We start from the raw sequence: 17780 nt of genomic DNA on the forward strand, positions 1-17780 counted from the left end.
AAAAAAAAAAATTCTCACGTATTAAACCCAAACTTTTAATTTATTAATAGAAAAAGGGGATTCGAACTTGAAAATAAAACATTAATTAGTGTGTCTGTGATATTTCAAAAAATAAAGGGGAGGCCAGTAAAATTAACAAATTAACCATTCCGTAAACGCGACGCAGGAGATCATGCCTCGGTATTGGCAACTCAGAGGTGTTCTCATCCATTTGTGACACCCTTTGATTATGGCCGCCTAGCAATTTGCAATTCGCAACTCGCAAACTCGCATAGAATCACTTTCTCTCTCTAAATTATTTTATCTCTCTTCCTTCAATTTAGCATTGAATTTCCAGCCCTTTTAATTCCAAGCAAACCATATTTGGTTTCATTTCCCTTATTTGGATTCACCGTACTATCGCTTATATTGTCAGCTTCTTCACCAAAAGAAGAAGAGAGAGAGAGGATTCAAATTCAATAACCGAAAATAAGAAAAAAAGCCCAGACTTTTAGGGTTTGCACTCTTTGGATGCAAATTAAGATTAGATGGGTGACGTTGAAGAGATTGGACCTGATATTAGGTAAGAGTTTCGATTTTTTTTTTTTTTTTGTGTGTGTAGGTAATAGAGTTTCAAGGTTTTTTTTTTTTTTTTTGGGTGTGCCCAGTACTTCAATTTTGTTGGGTCTTCTACGAATGATATTTTTTGAGTTTATGGGTCTCTTTGAATTGTTTGTATTTTGGGACAAATTCCGTGTAAACTAAAAGAGTGCTTTTTTATTTTTGTTTTTGATCTTCCTTCTTATGAACCTGTTGATCAGAATCTGTTGTATCGTTTCAACTATGGGGAATTGGGCGTGTGGTTTTTGTTTATATGCTCTGCATATGAGCTTTTTGATTGTTTATTTTAGTTTCACTTATTGTAATCCAAGTCTTTTAGGAATTGTTAGAGGTCATCATAGAAAGAGATGGTTTCGTTTGAAGGGTTGTTTGGCAGAATATTTGAGAAATATTGGATTTTATTGTTATCTTTTCCCAATTTTTGTTTGGTTGCTGAGAAAGGGTGGGAGAGAAAAAGAAAAGGAAAAAACTTTTAGTATTTTGTTGTTGGTTGTTTGAGCCAGCATAACAAAAGTGTCCACTTTTACTGAGCCTAATACAATTGATTGGCTTTGACTGCTGAGAATCAATCTTCGTTTCGATTTCTTCCCATCAATTCTCTCAATTGGTTATTGCAATGATTGGCTTTGACTGCTAAGAATCAATCTTCATTTCGATTTCTTCCCATCAATTCTCTCAATTGGTTATTGCAATTTTACTGAATGGAGCATCCTTTGATTGTTAATGACTGTTGTATGACAGTTCGGATATAGAAGAAGACTTAAGGTGTGAAAATATTGCGGATAAAGATGTCAGTGACGAAGAGATTGAAGCTGAAGAGTTGGAGAAACGAATGTGGAAGGATCGAATCAAACTCAAAAGGCTCAAAGAAAAAGAAAAACAGAAACTTGAAGCTCAACAAGCTGCAGAAAAGCAGAAGCCCAAGCAGACATCTGATCAGGCTCGAAGAAAGAAAATGTCAAGAGCACAAGATGGGATTCTCAAGTATATGTTGAAGCTGATGGAAGTGTGTAAAGCTCGTGGTTTTGTGTATGGTATCATTCCTGAGAAGGGAAAGCCAGTGAGCGGTGCTTCTGATAACATCAGAGCTTGGTGGAAAGAAAAGGTGAAGTTCGATAAGAATGGGCCTGCAGCCATAGCCAAGTATGAGGCGGAGTGTCTCGCCATGAGTGATGCAGATAATAGTCGAAATGGAAATTCTCAGAGCATCCTCCAAGATCTACAAGATGCAACTCTTGGTTCTCTATTGTCTTCTTTGATGCAACACTGCGACCCCCCTCAAAGGAAGTATCCATTAGAAAAGGGAAATCCACCACCTTGGTGGCCGACAGGAAATGAAGATTGGTGGGTCAAATTGGGGCTACCCCATGGTCAGAGTCCTCCTTATAAGAAGCCGCACGACTTAAAGAAGCTGTGGAAAGTCGGAGTGTTAACAGCTGTGATAAAGCATATGTCACCTGATATCGCAAAGATAAGGAGGCATGTCCGCCAGTCAAAATGCTTACAGGATAAAATGACAGCGAAGGAGAGTGCAATTTGGTTAGGGGTTCTAAGCCGAGAGGAATCCCTCATTCGGCAGCCTAGTAGTGATAATGGGACATCGGGCATAACTGAGACGCCACAAAGTAGCCGTGGTGGAAAGCAAGCTGCTGCTAGTAGTAACAGTGACTATGATGTTGATGGTACTGATGATGGGGTAGGGTCTGTTTCATCCAAAGATGATAGGAGGAACCAGCCGATGGATCTAGAGCCATCAAGCAATCTTTGCAATAACACTCCTAATCATGTCCAAGATAAAGAGCGAGGTGAAAAGCAACCAAGGAGAAAAAGGCCCCGCATCAGAGCAAGCCCTGTTGGACAACTTCCTGCACCATCTCATAATGAGAATATACATCTTGGACCAAGAAATGATTTGCCTGATATAAACCATACTGATGTACAGATGATTGGATTTCGGGTTCATGACAATCAACAGGAAAATGGTACAAACACAACTTTACGGCCGCTGGAGAAGGATCTTGATATCCAAGGACAATTACCAGCATCTGAGTTTAACTACTACTCTGCTGTACCTTCAGACAACGTAATTTCAACACAGGGCATGCATGTGGGTGGAACACCCATGCTTTATAATGGGGTGCAAGATGCTGAGGTGCATCGTGGAGATAAATTTAACGCTTATAATCAATCAGCAGAATATCCGCCCAGTCATGACCAGCTGCCGTCTCAGATTGTGATGAATGAACCGCAGATTAGACCAGCAGATGGAGCCCATATACCAACAGTACATAGAAATGGAAGTGAAATTGCTGGAGGTGATTTGCCATATTATGTAAAGGACACATTTCAGAGTGAGCAAGACAGAACTGTTAATGCTAACTTTGGGTCTCCAATTGATAGCCTGTCATTAGATTATGGATTATTCAACAGTCCATTCCACTTTGGAATTGATGGAAGTGGTTCATTAGATGACCTTGAGCTTGAAGAAATGATGGAATACTTTGCGGCATAACTTATTAGGTCCTATGTCACATAGCTTAGAATGTAAGTCATGTTTCTGTCTTATATGTTACGTTATTTATAACTTGTGTCCAGATGTTTCTCATCTTGTTAATAACTTGTGTTCACAATTTGATCAAGATTCTTATTTCTCAGTGTTTCTCATACTTCCTTGTTTATAACTTTGTTCAGAATTTGATCAAGATTCTTATTGTTATAAATGTTATTTTTATTTAGGGACTGAAAAATTGTTGCATTCTTTGCCCACCTGGGATAAAGTCCGGTACTGTGTGTTGGACATATTCTCATCTGGGTTTTATCATTTGTGTATTCCAAGACTGTAAGTTATGATTATAATTTTTTTGAACTCATAATCTTGCAATCAAAGGGAACAGAATGATGTCATTCTGTGTTGTAGTTTCTTTTCACTTATCTTCAATAAGAATGAAAGCAAAGCGTGGGTTTCATGTAAATGAGTCAATCTTTTAGTCTGGGTATATGACTAAGTTATGATAATTTTCTCATTTCTATGCACAAGATGTCTTCTACTAGATATGCTCATAGTTTTTATGTCCACTTATCTTGATGCTCGTATCGTATGTGTAACTGGGAATGCTTACTGCATCTGGTTTATTCTTTTTCCTGCAAATGTGTTCTTTTTTCAGTTCCATTTGGCAATATGGTCTATCCACAAAATCATTGCTTTTTATATTAGTTGTCATTCACTGTAAGGTAGAAATGGTTTGAACTAGGACAAATTGAAGATAAGCAGTCATTCGCATGCTTAAACACTCATTCTTATAGAAAGACATGGTTTCTGAGTTCAGTGGTTTTCCTATAATTAGGTATACTATTCTACACTTCAAATTATGAGACTGGAAAAGTATGCTGGCTAAGAGCTGGCCCAGCCAAAGCAACTTTGAATCAATGAATATATATATATCTTGGACGGTTGTACCATTGCTTGATGATTTGAGCTTGGGGTCAGTATGAGTCCAAAACTAAATCCAGGCTGTTGTGATCTGTTGTCATCTCCTACATGAGAATATTTTGGCTCTGCTCATTGGTTTAGTCTTTGTATTGTTGTGTGACCAAGAAGCATCAGAGAGGATCAAGATTATTATTGGGAAGTCCACCCTTAGTAGAATTTTGTGGTATAGTTTTATATTACCTTAATTTTGTGCAGATCTGCCCATTAAAGCCCCATATTTTACCTTATATATACCTATAAAAATGATTTTATAGGAGCCATCAAAGTTGGTTGTTTTGGGCCAGTTGTGTAATTGGTGTTGATCCCTTGTCTAGGTCCTGAGTGCCAAGTGATTGCAGCTTCTGTTTTTTTTCTTTTTTTTGTGTAAATAAATTTGCAGGTTATTCAATGCTGCTTTATGCAAATCCAATTATTGCTTCCTTGTGAACCCAATTCAGGCTTAAATGAAGATCTTGGATTTTGATACTGTTTTGTAGGGAAGGCAGACACAGGAACTAGGGTTTCTTTTAACTTCTGTATGCCTTATTGTTATTGATGACGAAAGATAATCCCTAAATATGCCCAAATAACTTGCACAGGCAATGTTATTGTTTTGCTTTGAATTGATGGGAAAATAGAGAAGATCTTTCTTAAAGTTGTGATTTGGGCTTTTTCCTATCTATGGTCAAGGGTACAATTGTAATTCAAAGTAGTAGGAGAAAGGCAAATGATGATCGCGTGGGCCCCACGGGAAATCATTGGACAAATGGCAGTCCTGAGTCCTGACTCTCTCTCTCCTCCTCTTTCTGGCCATGCTGGCAGAGTACCCCTCCAGACACAGGAGACCCAGTCCTTACCTTAATCGTGCCCTTACCTCCGATCCGGTCCCGCCACGTGTCCCATACCCGCTCTCTCTCTCTCTCTCTCTCTCTCTCACTCCGGACGCCGCCACCTTCCGTACGAGGATGTCTATGCCTACCTATACGCGTGTCCAACCTTATTGTACGCAGCAGGTTTCATTTCATCATTACCTTTTTGGGTCCAGCCCAAAAGAGCCTGTACAGTTAAAAGACGATTATACCCCTGTTCATTTTTATCTGGTTCTCGCACTCAATTTGTGATTTTAGCAAGTCTAGGAGGGAGGGTAGAGCCTAGAGGTGGGAAGGAAGTTCCAAATTGCTCTTCGTTCCATCAACCTCTACGTACGTACATAAGGAAGAACATAAGTATATTTTGCTTAAGGGGTAATTTCGATATTTCACCTACATTTTTTTTAACCAAAATTACATATCACAGTCGTCAGCCTCTTCATCTCTTGTATATCGGGCAATTTTCGATACCATATAAATCAATATTCAAAATGGGGTCTTGTACTCATTGACGAGTCGACGACGTACACTCTTTCATCATCATCACCTCTCTCTCTCTCTCTCTCTCTCTCTCTCTCTCTCTCTCTCTCTGAGTCTGTGTCCTATTTGTGAGCTGGCTGGTTTCTGGGATCAACAAATCAAAATGGGGCATAAGAAAGCTCTCACAGGGTTTTCAACCTTCATAGTCATTCTAATGGTGGCCTCAATACCATTTGTGCAACCTTCTCGTAAGTCTTCTTCTCCCCTCTCCTCTCTCTCTTCTCTCTCACATTTTGTGAGCTTCTGATCTAAAGCTATTTTTCCACGCCATTTTCATTTTTCCTTTTCAGGCCTCCAAGTGAGAACATTCACTTTGACAGAAAACACAAACACAAAGGTAACAACTTTTTCCAAAGTTTAAATCTTTTCATTTATTCAAGAACCCTTTATATATATATTTCATCTTCTTTGTAGAGGTTTAAGCTTATCCATTCTGTCTGTGTCAACTTGCATATGTTTTCTTTTTCTTTTTTCTTTTTTTACAGTCCATTATTGAGTTGGGTCTCTGTTTTTTTTTCTTTTTCTGAAAAGAACCATTTTTCCCCTTTTTTTTTAATCTGAAAAGGGGCTTCAAATCAACCAGGCTGATAGATTTGGGAATGGAGAAGGAGCTAAGGTTTTCAATGCTGTGGAAGACTCAGCAAGGCAAGTTCCGGCTGGTCCTGACCCTCTTCACCATAACAACAACCCCATTGGTCCTTAAACCCTATCTCTCTCTCTCTCTCTGAGCCAAGGTTTTAAATGCTGGGGTTTTCACCAATGTATAGACACTACTTTAGGGCTGCTCTGCTTCATAGCTATAGTTATCCAAGATAGTTTTAGTTTTTCTTAATGGCATGACCAAATATTGTTATGTGGTAATGGTATATGGATGTCTTTTCTTCTCCAATGTTCTTATAATTTTAGCCAATGTAAGTCTCTGGTTAACTTTTCAATTTAACAATCTATCTACCAGCTCTTAACTTTGTCAGTTTTTCTTAGTTTTATGTATGAGTCTGTGGTTCTGCCAAATTTGTGTGCGTATGCTTTGAAATTTGAGGCATGTTTTTTCGTCTGCATATAACAACATTTACTGTATACACACCAAATTCAATTCAGGATGTTGATGATGGTGGGTTTGCGTATATAAGTCTTTATTTTTTAGTTAAATTTTAGCTAAAAATATATAAAAGTTATTCTATAAAATATAAACTCTAATCTAGTTTAGGGAGTCATAAATACTATAGTTCTTTTTTAAGAGTGCTGCTATTTCCACCTACCTGTCTTATTTTCCCACCCACCTTATTTTCAAAATTTTAAAGACAAATTTACCCATTTGTAAAATGACTTCTAAGGACAAAAACCTCAACCCATCACAAATTTTCTCCATACCATGGAGGGATATACCCAAATGTAGTGCCGACTCCCAAAGCAACAACACCAACGCCTACTGCGCAGTTGACAGTGATCCTTAGAAAGGCTTGAAACATCTTTCTGTCACTCAGTAGGTGCCTGCCTAACCCAATCTAAGAAGTGAAATACCTGCCAACACCTCCACACACCACCAAAATAAAATGAATAAAGAAGTAAATGAATCGGGGTATGTTAATTCACACCATATACACTGAACAGAAGAGGAAACATACAATACAATTCATATAATTGATAAAGAGTAAATTGAATGTGCATGGAAAAGCAAACCTGCATAAAGAAGATGCCCATCGCAACCATATGCTCGCCAGACTGCACCAAAACATAAAGCAGAGTCAAGCTGATTATAAAAGACAACCTCCCCAACCAAATATTCCAGCGTGGGTTATGGGTTAATAATCTGATTTGATCGCTTGATTTTTGCAAATTTTTTTTTTTTTTCTCTCTCGAAGAACTTAAAGTATTTCATTGATTCTTGTTAAACCCACAAGTGATCCACGTCGGTGGCAAGAGGAGATGGGGGAGGTGGGTCATCGATGAGGCAAGTTTGTGCTGGGTATTTTTTTTTTTTTTTTAAGTTTCAAGTTTTTTTGCTTGAATTAATAATTAAAGGACATTTTAGGAAAAATGATGGGTGGAAAAATAGGATTGTGTTTTTTCAAATCTATATGATGGGTGAGAAAATAAGGTGGGTGGGAAAATAGGACAGGTGGGTGGAAATAGCAGCACTCTTTTTTAATTGGTCCATCTTTATTAAAAAATAATATAAAAAATAGTTAGCATTAATTAAAGGTTTGGAATACTCATTAAATTACAGGGAGCAACTAGGAGTTTTTTTATCTCTCCTCAGATTTAGGAGCTTTTTGAGGTCTTCTTATTTTAGGAGATGGATAGGGAGCATGGTTGGAGTTATATTTTTCCAATTTCTTTCTAAAATTTGTCTAATAAGGTGGTTTAGGGAGCCTATTGTAGATGCTCTAACAATATTTACTTCATTGTATTTATTATTTATTTATTTTTTGGATTGAAATATACAACAATTCATTGGAGCCCAACTATAAAAAAGGTCCAAAGGCTAAGCCTGGGCCTTGGCCTATCTTGCAAGACTCAAATATCTAGTCAGAGACCAACACCAGACCAAACTATGTCTTCATGTATCGACTCATTTTACAGTGGGCCTTATTAAGGCTCTTAAAGTCCTATCTCCTAACTGTTGAATCAAACTAATTAATTTGATTCAATGGCTAACCAACTGCACCCAATAGTTTGTTGGCCCAGCTGCCTAAAAGTCTTATTTACTCTAGTGAGAGAGAGTTTATCCATTGTCATCATCTTGAGGAGTCACATGCCACTCTAATTTTCTGTACATTGGTCTCAAAGGTTGCTTAAGCAAAATTGATGAGATTACTATAGGTAGGTAGGAAGGTCGACTTAACAAGAAATTAAAAGCAAAAAATGGTTCTCGAACAAGAAAAAGAAGAAGAAACCAAGTCATCCACGAAGTATATGCCTTTGCTATTGAGAAGCAGAAGGCGCCCCCAGCTGGTTCAGAATATCAAGCATTTGCTTGGGTGATTGCAAGTTATTATTTTCTCTTACAGCTGATGGACTGCACATGTTTTGTAAAAATTCATTCACATTCTATGTTTTAAGCAAACTTTCATCAGTGTTTCCACCAATGTCTCTTTAAATTCAAACCACCAATATTTTCATCAATACCAATATTGTCTTCCTTGACTGCAACAGTCATTTCTCAAGCGATGTGCTTTGAGGTACTTTTGGACTCAACTTCATACGCATACTCTGTTGTCGTGCTACTTAGTACTAACCATCAGGCTCATACAACTCTCAAGTTCTCATGTCCTATTTCACAACGTAAATCTAGAAAAACAAAATATAAAATAAACACCTGTACAATGTTAATCTTATTCATATTTTTAGAGATTATTAAAACAAAGTTTAAAAGATGTTTTGTAAATAAGGTAAGTACTCAAACATTTTATAGCGACAACAACTAATGATCATTAAAAGATAAAGAAATGGATCCACCAAAGATGGTATGCTCCATAACACACAGGATCATTGAGTTAGTTTAAGCCCAAAAAATAAAAAAAGAACGCATATCCCAATTCCATGTGTAGGACCATTTTTCTCATTCACAAAACAAACACTCACTAGCCCAACAACTTCCATTCGGTGTTGTCCAACCAACCTCAGCATCTCCATTTTTCTCAAAAATTGCCATTTTCTTGATCCCAGTTGCTTTCTTTCTCTTTGCCTCTATCTCTAATGTCAAACTGTAAGGTCGAGACCTGCACAGTTGAGACCAGTGATGGAGTCAAACTCAGCACAAGGCTCTTCAAACCAAGAGAAGAGATCAACAAGGGCAACCCTGTAGTGGTTCTGGTGCACCCATACTCAGTCTTGGGTGGTTGCCAAGGCCTTTTGAGAGGTATAGCAGCTGGGTTGGCAGATAGAGGCTACAAAGCTGTGACCTTTGACATGAGAGGGGTTGGGAGGTCAACAGGGAGGGCTTCTCTTACTGGGTTTGCAGAAATCAAGGATGTAATTGCTGTGTGCAAATGGGTCTGCGAGAATCTCTCTGCCGACAGGATTTTGTTGGTGGGTTCTTCTGCAGGTATAACATTTTTGCATGTGTGGAATATTTTTCTGCAATTTTTCTTGGATTAAGCATGATAGTGTAAACAAAGGACGTATTTTTATGTGGGTAGTCACTAGAGTACTTGTTTATTGGTTTAGGTGGATTGTTTTCTGGATCTGTGAATTGTGTATTAGTTTGTGGTAGTTAGTAGATTGCTTCTTTGATTGGTTTGGTGAATGAATTTGTGGATCTATAATTTGCGTATTAGTTTGTAGAAGTGATCAGTTTAGATAACAATTAATTACTTTTATTCTTTGTCTGTATCAGACTGCTAACTAAAGCATCTGCGAAAAATTATAGTATGCTTTGGATTTCAAGGAAAATTGATTATTTTGAGGTTAAGATTTAATTTGGTAATGCTAATTATCTCATACTTTGTGGAATATCCTGACTTTGGAGTATTCCCGACTTTTGTGTTGTTGATCGAACTGTCCTTTAATCATTCAAAAGTTGTGAGTTTGATCATATTCAAAATGAAAATAAGTGTGATGAAGAGGGTTTTGTGCAGTGCAACTATGATGATGGGTCTTCTCTCTAGGTCGCAGATCAACACTAGAATTACAAGTGGCATTTGTTGAGTTAGGAGGAAAATGGAATTCAAGTTATGCATAACTTTACAAAAGAAAAGCTATGTAGTCTGCCCGTAAGTCTTTACTCAAGTAGCATGGGGTGGGATGAAGCATATGTCTTAGGTTTGGCTGGCTACCACATAATTGGCTGAGAAATGGACATTACAAGTATTGCTGCATTCGAATGCCTGCTACTATGATAAGCTTGTATGGATGCAGAACCTATAATATTTTTACAAGCAAAGGCTGGGTGAAAATGATGAAGTATGGATAATTTTTTAATAATATCATCTTTTTACTACAGCCTCTGAATCCTGCACCTTCAGTTACATTAGCTTTCTGTTGCTTGTTCTGAATTGCAATGATTTTGTTTTTGATGTGTTGGTTATACTCACCAGTATCTGCAATATGAAAGCTCATTGATAGGATGACATAAGTAAAATCACAAGATAAAAAAGTTGTAATGAGAAATAGACAGATTTTCTGCAAAGTTTATGGTGCTCAAACTTTATCACTCTTTTGCATGATTTAGGATCTTTCTGGTGTGAACTGCATGTGGGGTGTTGTAGACGTGGCTGGGCAAATATAAGATGTTATTTGTACTTCAGCTCAAAATGGGTGATATATAGCATGGTCTATCTGTTAGCGGTGTGATCAGCAGCATTTTCTGTTACAGCAATGGTTTTTCATTAAAAGCAAAGCATTAAACAGTGCATGGTAGACTAATTTCCTCCTATTTTTAAAATTTCCCCTATGTTATGTTGTAGGTGCCCCAATTGCAGGCTCTGCAGTAGATCAGATTGAACAAGTTGTGGGTTATGTTAGTCTGGGGTATCCTTTCGGCATGATTGCCTCAATACTTTTTGGGAGACACCACAAAGCCGTACTACAATCTCCAAAACCAAAATTTTTCATAATGGGGACCAAGGATGGGTTCACAAGTGTTCAGCAGCTCAAGAACAAGCTAAGTTCAGCAGCCGGGCGCGTCGAAACACACCTGATTGAAGGAGTAAGCCACTTCCAAATGGAAGGCCCTGCTTATGACGCACAGATGGTGAATCTTATCCTTGAATTTATTGCATCATTGTAGATAATCAACCATTTGTAATGGGGTTGTGTTCTCAGTCAGAACTGATCAGATTCCCTTGTTAGCTCTCTCTTCTGCTGTTGTATGTATAATAGGCTAACTTGTTATCGTGTGTAATTTGCAGGAGCTTAGTTGGTTTGCATACTCTGTGCCATCACAGTGTAAAATTAAGCTGCTGTCCCAGTAATTTGGCATTTAGCCACACAATGAGAGAGAGAGAGAAAGCATCGTTAAATCAATCTTTACATGGTCAAGTGTTATTCAGTACAACCCCCAAAAAAATTACAGCAAACATAATCTCTGCTTAAGGTTAAACTAAAAATGAAACGAAACCTAAAGCTTACTAAGCATCCACTGGTGATCAAATCAGAATATGGCACAACACTACAAACAGAGATATAACTCGATGTTACAAGCCTCCAAATATCATATGTCATCGCCCTCAAAACGTTGATCGTCCGATGCAATTCTACCCTCTCTTGTCATTTTATTACCATTTGCACCGTCAACTGCCCGACCTTCGGCCATTTCGTCGTACTGCCGTTTTCTCCATCCTCGTTCCTGGTTTATTGGTTGTCTTTGAGAGAATGTATGTTCATCTGTTTTGAAGCCAAAAAAAGGAAGAAAAATGGTACACCGGTCATCAACAAATCTTAACAAGACCTTGCGCAGCTGTGCTGCCTCAGAGACATTCACTGCAATAATAGCTAATACATCCATTGTAATTTGGGGGATGAAGGTAACATGGCAGCATTCATGGATTCCACCTCACTAATGCTAACACAAGATGGGCGTTTATAATTAACCTTCCTGATGTTAACATGGATAAAGATTAGCAACAGATTGGTAACTCGATGGGACAAATTTTAGGCACCCATTTTGGGGAGGCCTTAATTAAAAAGATTACAAATGAATTTAATTGAAAGTTGTACAGAGTAAGTGCCAGTCAAATCTGACTAACCAAGACTAAAAGATACAACATAAGATAGGGGAGCTTTATTATGTATTATAGAACATGGGGTTATATGTAATTAGTTATTACCACTTTCACCGTCTGATGCATCTTCAAGTCTTGCAATTGCATCAACCAGTGCCTGTTCATGCTCCTGCATTTTAAAGAACACATTACAATACCAGAAATAAAAGCACCATGCAAATAGAGCGCAAAACATGCTTGATTCTTACTTTGAGAACTTTCTTGGCTTTCTCGATCTCCATGGGATCAGGATGGCTTGCTCCAAAAACCTTTTCAACCTGTAGTTTCAAGCAAATATGGAAAACAAATGACCACCAGCTGATTGGAGGAAATGGGAGAAAAAAAAAACTAAATAATTTTCCTTATACCTCTTTAATCAAAGAGTCTGTATGAAGTATTTCAATATCGCTCATTGCCTTCCTGCCAATGCCATTTTGTTGTGGAGGCAAATCCTTCTTGGACTGACCCTTTGCGGTCCCTCTGCCTCTTCCTGCACCTGAAACTGCACCACCACGTGCCGTGGACTTTTTTATCCCTCGGCCAGGTCCAGGTCCAGGTCGACCACCTCTACGAGAAATCCCAGGATCATCACCTTCCCACCGAATATCTTCAGGAGATATCTACCATTAGAAGGTAAAAAACAATTAGCAACAAGAGTTTGGGAAATTAGCTCAGAACGCAAAACACAAACAGAAGCTGATGGACCACAACCCCCATTGCACTATCAGTAGATTGTTAATCAAAGTATTAGAAGCTTTTAGAACACAGCATGAATAGGATTGAATATTGATCCTGTAACAATTATCTGTCAGTTGCTTTCCCCTTTGGATCTAGGAAGAGATCAAACTAGACAAGTCCTTCTGCCATAGTAACAATAGCAAAAAGAAATTCCAGGCATGGAAGTAAGCCAGCCATATAATTTACTTTTCAATAACTTAATCATTCCTCTTTGTACACTTCAACCCATTCCCCCACAAATTTCAATATCTTGTTCAACAATGGCCCTTTGTGTCCAGCCATCTTAAAAAGAAATAATAGCTACAGACGGATGCAAAATAATATGCTCAAACACATTATTGTGACAGTGATGCAAAATTGATTATTCAAATCTGTCAAATCTAATTCCAACAGTCATCCAATTGTGTATTCACCAGTGTACGTAAGTTGACACGATGTGCATCATTTGTATTAATGGTTCTGTTATCATATGTAGATATGTGCGTGTGCATGTGCGAGTGCGTGTCTTGTACATTTTCAAGTCATGGGAGTGGGGAGGGCAAGGTCAAACTCTTTCCATGAGCATTGGGAAGTGCTCTATCACTGTAAGCAGAAGCCCCCACAGTTCCATTATCATATTTTAAAAAATAATCATAATAATAATAATAAACATAGAAATATAAAAAAATAACACTGCTCAGTATCAATAAGCAAGATTTTATTATATGAATTGTTTTATGCAGATAATGAGGTAACTTAAAATCAATCTGCATTATGAGCTCTATTATCAATAAAATGATTCAGTAAACGAAAAACATAACATAGAATACCAATTTAAGTTCCATTCATCTTAATAACACAGACAAGTCATAGCATCATGTCACCAGTACTGCTGACCAAGCCTAGCAGATGTCCACATTTATTTATATACTAGATGCATTTTTGTTGTTATTTAGAAACCTATTACATTAAAAGTAATTGCAAAAACAAACACAAGAGCAAGGTGACCCCAAATTCTAATAACAGTGTAAATCATTTGGTTTTCTTTTTCTTCAGCCAATGATATTTGGGGGAGGGGGGACTCAAACTCGGACCTCAGGTGTAGGGGATAAGTGCTTTTAACCACTACAAATACAAGGCCTACAAGTGCCCCAGCAAAAAAATAAAAAAATAAAAAACTTTGAATTTTTTAACTTTCATATCTAGTTATTTATGAGACGTAGACTATATCTTTGGTAAACGAAGAGGGTTAAAAGCCTACAGAAAAAACTAGAATATGTAGCACTTACCTCTTTTAGATTGACCCATTCCCATGTCTCATCCACTGTATTAATATCATAAACCAGAGCGTGTCGGCCCTGTCAACATTTGCCAATTATAAGGATTAGTATTGGAGTTATGTGTGGTAAAAAATGCTAATTACTAAGGCTTACTCATGTTTAGATGAACTCAGTCAACACAAGAGCATACCTCAACATGGTTGTAATCAGTTATAACAGCCTCATAGAAGTGGTTGTCTTCAGGCCACCTTGTCCAAACTTTTCTTCCTATTAATGGATCATAAGTTGCTCCCTCGGCAGGCTCACTTGCCACAAAGGCACCAGAAGAACCTCGATTAGCGGCTTGGGGCCTTCCAGTAATACTTGTGGAAGGGAACTGAGAGGACTTCATAAGCAGGCAACATATTCCATTAAACAAGAACAGAAAATAATAAGTCCAAGAATAATAATATCATACCAAAATTTTCTTAAACCGTTATTATTTCAACTTACTGATTTTGGCTTCTTGGTCCGACCTCCTGGAGGAGGACCTCGTCTCAAGGCTGATGAGGACGGTTGCATGGATGGAGGCAGTGCAGGGGATGGAGCACCAAGCGATAAGGAAGCTACAGACTGCGATGTTTTCTGTTTCTTGCGTGATGCTGAAACAGTTGGACTAGGTAGGGGGTCATGAACAGGCTGAGCAGCAGTAAGTGTGCCAGGTTGAAGCCCACTTGTTTTTCTCCATTCCCTAACAGTATATAATATTACATTTCTCATTAAAAAAATGCAGAACCAACCAAATGTAACACATATTTGCAGCTCAGAGCAACATGCCATAATATATTCAGACCTTATCCTCCGGATCATGTCATCAGCATTGACCCTGGACAAAAGTTCTCTGTGTTCTTCATCAGATACTCTCAGCTCCTTTCTAAGTTCTGTAATTAAACTTTCCTTATCCTGAAAATTACGTAAGATGACAGGCTTTTAGACCTAACTTAACACAATTCATATTTTGATTTAAAGGAAGAGGGGAAGGAAAAACAGCGAATAACAAAATCAAACAGCTACCCAGGTGATGGCATCAGATTGAGCTTTAAAAGCCCGCAGGACTGAGCAGTATGCTTCTTGCTCAATGTGGTGGATTTGGGTTTCCATGTCACCATGCATCCTAGGTAATGAAGCAGATCCCACAGCTGCAGATCTTCCATTCCCAGAAGATCGGCCTCCCCTTTGAAATCTATTTTGATGAGAGGGCGGAAGGTCATCATCTGTACCTGCAAATGTTTCAGATAATAAGGAACTGTTATTCCAGCTTCGGTGACAGGTCCCTTAAACATAGCAAGAACATTCCCATGGGAAAGCAATAAATCCTTTTCATTTTTTAAGGACTTGTCCCCACCAATGGCCACCTTTTTCAATTACACACATGCCAATAATAAATGCATGCAAAATATAATAGCAGGCCACTTCTTGCATATGTGCTTAACAAATCAGGCATAAAGCATCTCTATAGAGAAATAAGGAATCTTATATTCCAGACAAACAATGCTAAGAATGAGGTCCTTCCTCAAATGTATAGGGACGCTAGCATATAAAATGCAGATGAAATCAACCTTTTCTGACAAAACAGAAGATGAATTCTAAAAGCATGCACAGTCCGATCAAACGTTGGTTTAGCATCTACAAGCAGTATTGACATTAAATAAACAAGAAAAAAGAAAAAGAAAGGCATTCAGTAGAATAAGTTTCATGCTCAAAATGCATCTCTGACTATTCCTACACTAAACTAAAGCATCCTTTGGTTAAAATTCTATAAGCCATAACTTTTATCCTTAATTGCCAACTTTTTTGAATCACTAAAGCCAAACCAACAAGAAGCACACGTAATATGACCAATATAACAAAACTCTTAATGCTGTTCTGTTTCTTGTTTTCACACACCATCAACCCAATCCTACATAGTGAGCATGGCCAGAATAGGAATAGAAGGACCTGAATGCCATTGACCACATTTCTACATAGGAGTGACTTTAATGGACTGACTGATACAATGCCAAGCACTAACCATTAAAGTATTTATCTTTGGGGTCCTCACCCACTGTCAATGCGATATTGAAAGTTAAACACAAAGGCAAGACCGATTCATAGACGGGAAGAATGGAAGAATGGGGATTTCCAAAATGGGAGTCATTCTCCACAACATAATAGAACCAAATTACTTGTTGTGAGGGAGAACCTGAACCTATTAGATAGTGGTTCCAGACCAACTTATAAGAATGCACATAAAAACAAAGCAGAAAAAAAAAATCATATTAACTCGGAGCACAAGCTGGGTACACTACATTACAATTGACTACCAATAAAGCCATCAACTTCTCATTGAATTCCCAAATTCCACCAAAGAAGCTCAAAATTCAAGGCAATCCCATAAAAATCAGTAATTGAACAGCAAAAAACGAACGGCCAGAGCAGTAATTAAACCCAAATTCTATCACATCCAACATAAATTCAAGAATTTGAGCTCAAAAATGACTCTGACAACCAATAAAATACACAATGGAATAACAAAAGAGCATAAAAATTAACACACAAAAAATTAAAAAAGGAAATTCAACTTAGCTCACCACTGCTATCCGAGAGCTCGTAGTCCATGACTGCCCCTCAAAACCAAGACTTTCGCTAAACCCTAGCAAACCCACGTAGAATTTCACTCAGACCCGTCAAAATTCAATCAATTTCGTCGAGAACTTGAAATGGTAGCCCACTGGTACCGTCAGAAACAGGTCAATTCGCCAAATATGGATCCAATTCAGGCACAGTACCGCCCCATAAGCTCAAAGAAGTTTAATTTGAGGTTCAAATAGTGATGGAGAAGGCGATCGATTGGTGTCAATGGTAGCGGATTGGGGATTGGAATACTTCTTCTAATTGTGGGGCGTAATTAGAATTTCGAAAAGTTTTGGGCTGAAAAGAGTGGGGATTGGAGTGTGAATTTGACGAAATTGGATTTGAGCAGAGAGATTGGACATTGGACATTGAACATTGGAGAGAGGTCGGGAGGGAAGCCGCGGACTTCAAACTAGTTTTTGTGGCGCCCTAATGTTTTCAGTTAATGATTCAGTTTGAGTTCCGTGTTTCCTATTGGCTGATGATTTCGGAAATTTCATGTTTTTTTTTAATGAAAAGGAAATGTTTTGTGTATACTATATCCTTTCTTCTTCTTTTTCCTTTTTTTTTTTTCCTTCACAATATTGTGTTTTTTTAATTACATTTAATATATACTAGCCTCTCCGCGCCTGTGAGAGGTCTTTTTTAAAAAATTAAAATTTATTTTAGAATTAAAAAAGATAATGGGTAGTTGTGTTCCATAAAAATAGGTCATTATTTAATTTTTCTTTTAATTTTAATTTTTTTAAATATGAAAAAGTGTGAATTTACCATATTATCCTCATTTAATTAATAATTTCAATTATTAGTGCCCGTTTGGCCTTGCTTATTTGGGGTGATAAGTGATTTTTAAAAAAATTTGAGAAGTCCAGTCCGTTTGGTAAATTGTGAGAAAATCACTTATTGTTAAAAATTGCTGTGAGAGAAAGCTATAAGGGAAAGCAGCTAT

The 17780-nt window shown here is 37.7% G+C and overlaps 3 protein-coding genes and 1 long non-coding RNA gene across 6 annotated transcripts; 3 read left to right on the forward strand and 1 right to left on the reverse strand.

The window, feature by feature from the left end:
- Nucleotides 1–201: 201 nt before the first annotated feature.
- EIL3 (ETHYLENE-INSENSITIVE3-like 3) lies at nt 202–3259 on the forward strand. Its single transcript, XM_021945955.2, has 2 exons — nt 202–562; nt 1342–3259. Exons 1-2 carry the CDS (start codon nt 528–530, stop codon nt 3110–3112), a joined length of 1806 nt encoding a protein of 601 aa, XP_021801647.1. The 5' UTR covers nt 202–527; the 3' UTR covers nt 3113–3259.
- A 1897-nt stretch (nt 3260–5156) lies between these two features.
- On the forward strand, nt 5157–6575 carry LOC110748375 (uncharacterized). The gene is made up of 3 exons (XR_002525446.2): nt 5157–5666; nt 5769–5815; nt 6044–6575. It is a non-coding gene; the product is annotated as an uncharacterized LOC110748375 (long non-coding RNA).
- Nucleotides 6576–9027: 2452 nt separating this feature from the next.
- Nucleotides 9028–11445, forward strand: LOC110772140 (alpha/beta-Hydrolases superfamily protein). 2 transcript variants are annotated; one of them, XM_021976549.2, is made up of 3 exons: nt 9028–9526; nt 10887–11173; nt 11331–11445. In XM_021976549.2, exons 1-3 carry the CDS (start codon nt 9178–9180, stop codon nt 11391–11393), a joined length of 699 nt encoding a protein of 232 aa, XP_021832241.1. In that variant the 5' UTR covers nt 9028–9177; the 3' UTR covers nt 11394–11445. The 2 variants fall into 2 exon arrangements, with proteins under 2 accessions (XP_021832241.1, XP_021832242.1); XM_021976550.2 differs by having other exon boundaries at nt 9030–9526; nt 10887–11377.
- Nucleotides 11414–17273, reverse strand: EML3 (Emsy N Terminus (ENT)/ plant Tudor-like domains-containing protein). Of its 2 annotated transcripts, none has more exons than XM_021976548.2 (10): nt 16789–17272; nt 15233–15438; nt 15012–15121; nt 14672–14909; nt 14370–14564; nt 14189–14257; nt 12551–12802; nt 12392–12460; nt 12249–12312; nt 11414–11805 (listed from the first exon to the last, which is right to left on the reverse strand). In XM_021976548.2, the coding sequence occupies exons 1-10, from the start codon at nt 16814–16816 to the stop codon at nt 11633–11635; spliced, it is 1404 nt and encodes a 467-aa protein (XP_021832240.2). In that variant the 5' UTR covers nt 16817–17272; the 3' UTR covers nt 11414–11632. The 2 variants fall into 2 exon arrangements, with proteins under 2 accessions (XP_021832240.2, XP_088110979.1); XM_088254853.1 differs by lacking the exon at nt 11414–11805 and adding an exon at nt 11827–12016 and having other exon boundaries at nt 16789–17273.
- Between the last annotated feature and the right edge of the window lie 507 nt (nt 17274–17780).

This window comes from Prunus avium, chromosome 6 (genome assembly GCF_965620075.1).
Source record: "Prunus avium chromosome 6, drPruAviu1.hap1.1, whole genome shotgun sequence".
In the NCBI taxonomy this organism is placed as follows: domain Eukaryota; kingdom Viridiplantae; phylum Streptophyta; class Magnoliopsida; order Rosales; family Rosaceae; genus Prunus; species Prunus avium.

Coding starts and splice junctions, on each gene's coding strand:
- EIL3 (XM_021945955.2), top strand. CDS start 528: ATGGGTGACGTTGAAGAGATTGGACCTGATATTAG. Junction 563..1,341: donor GAGATTGGACCTGATATTAG/GTAAGAGTTTCG, acceptor GTTGTATGACAG/TTCGGATATAGAAGAAGACT.
- LOC110772140 (XM_021976549.2), top strand. CDS start 9,178: ATGTCAAACTGTAAGGTCGAGACCTGCACAGTTGAGACCAGTGATGGA. Junction 9,527..10,886: donor GTTGGTGGGTTCTTCTGCAG/GTATAACATTTT, acceptor GTTATGTTGTAG/GTGCCCCAATTGCAGGCTCT. Junction 11,174..11,330: donor CTGCTTATGACGCACAGATG/GTGAATCTTATC, acceptor TGTAATTTGCAG/GAGCTTAGTTGGTTTGCATA.
- EML3 (XM_021976548.2), bottom strand. CDS start 16,816: ATGGACTACGAGCTCTCGGATAGCAGTG. Junction 12,803..14,188: donor AATGGGTCAATCTAAAAGAG/GTAAGTGCTACA, acceptor TTCTAATGGTAG/ATATCTCCTGAAGATATTCG. Junction 11,806..12,248: donor TGCATCAGACGGTGAAAGTG/GTAATAACTAAT, acceptor GCTTCAAAACAG/ATGAACATACATTCTCTCAA.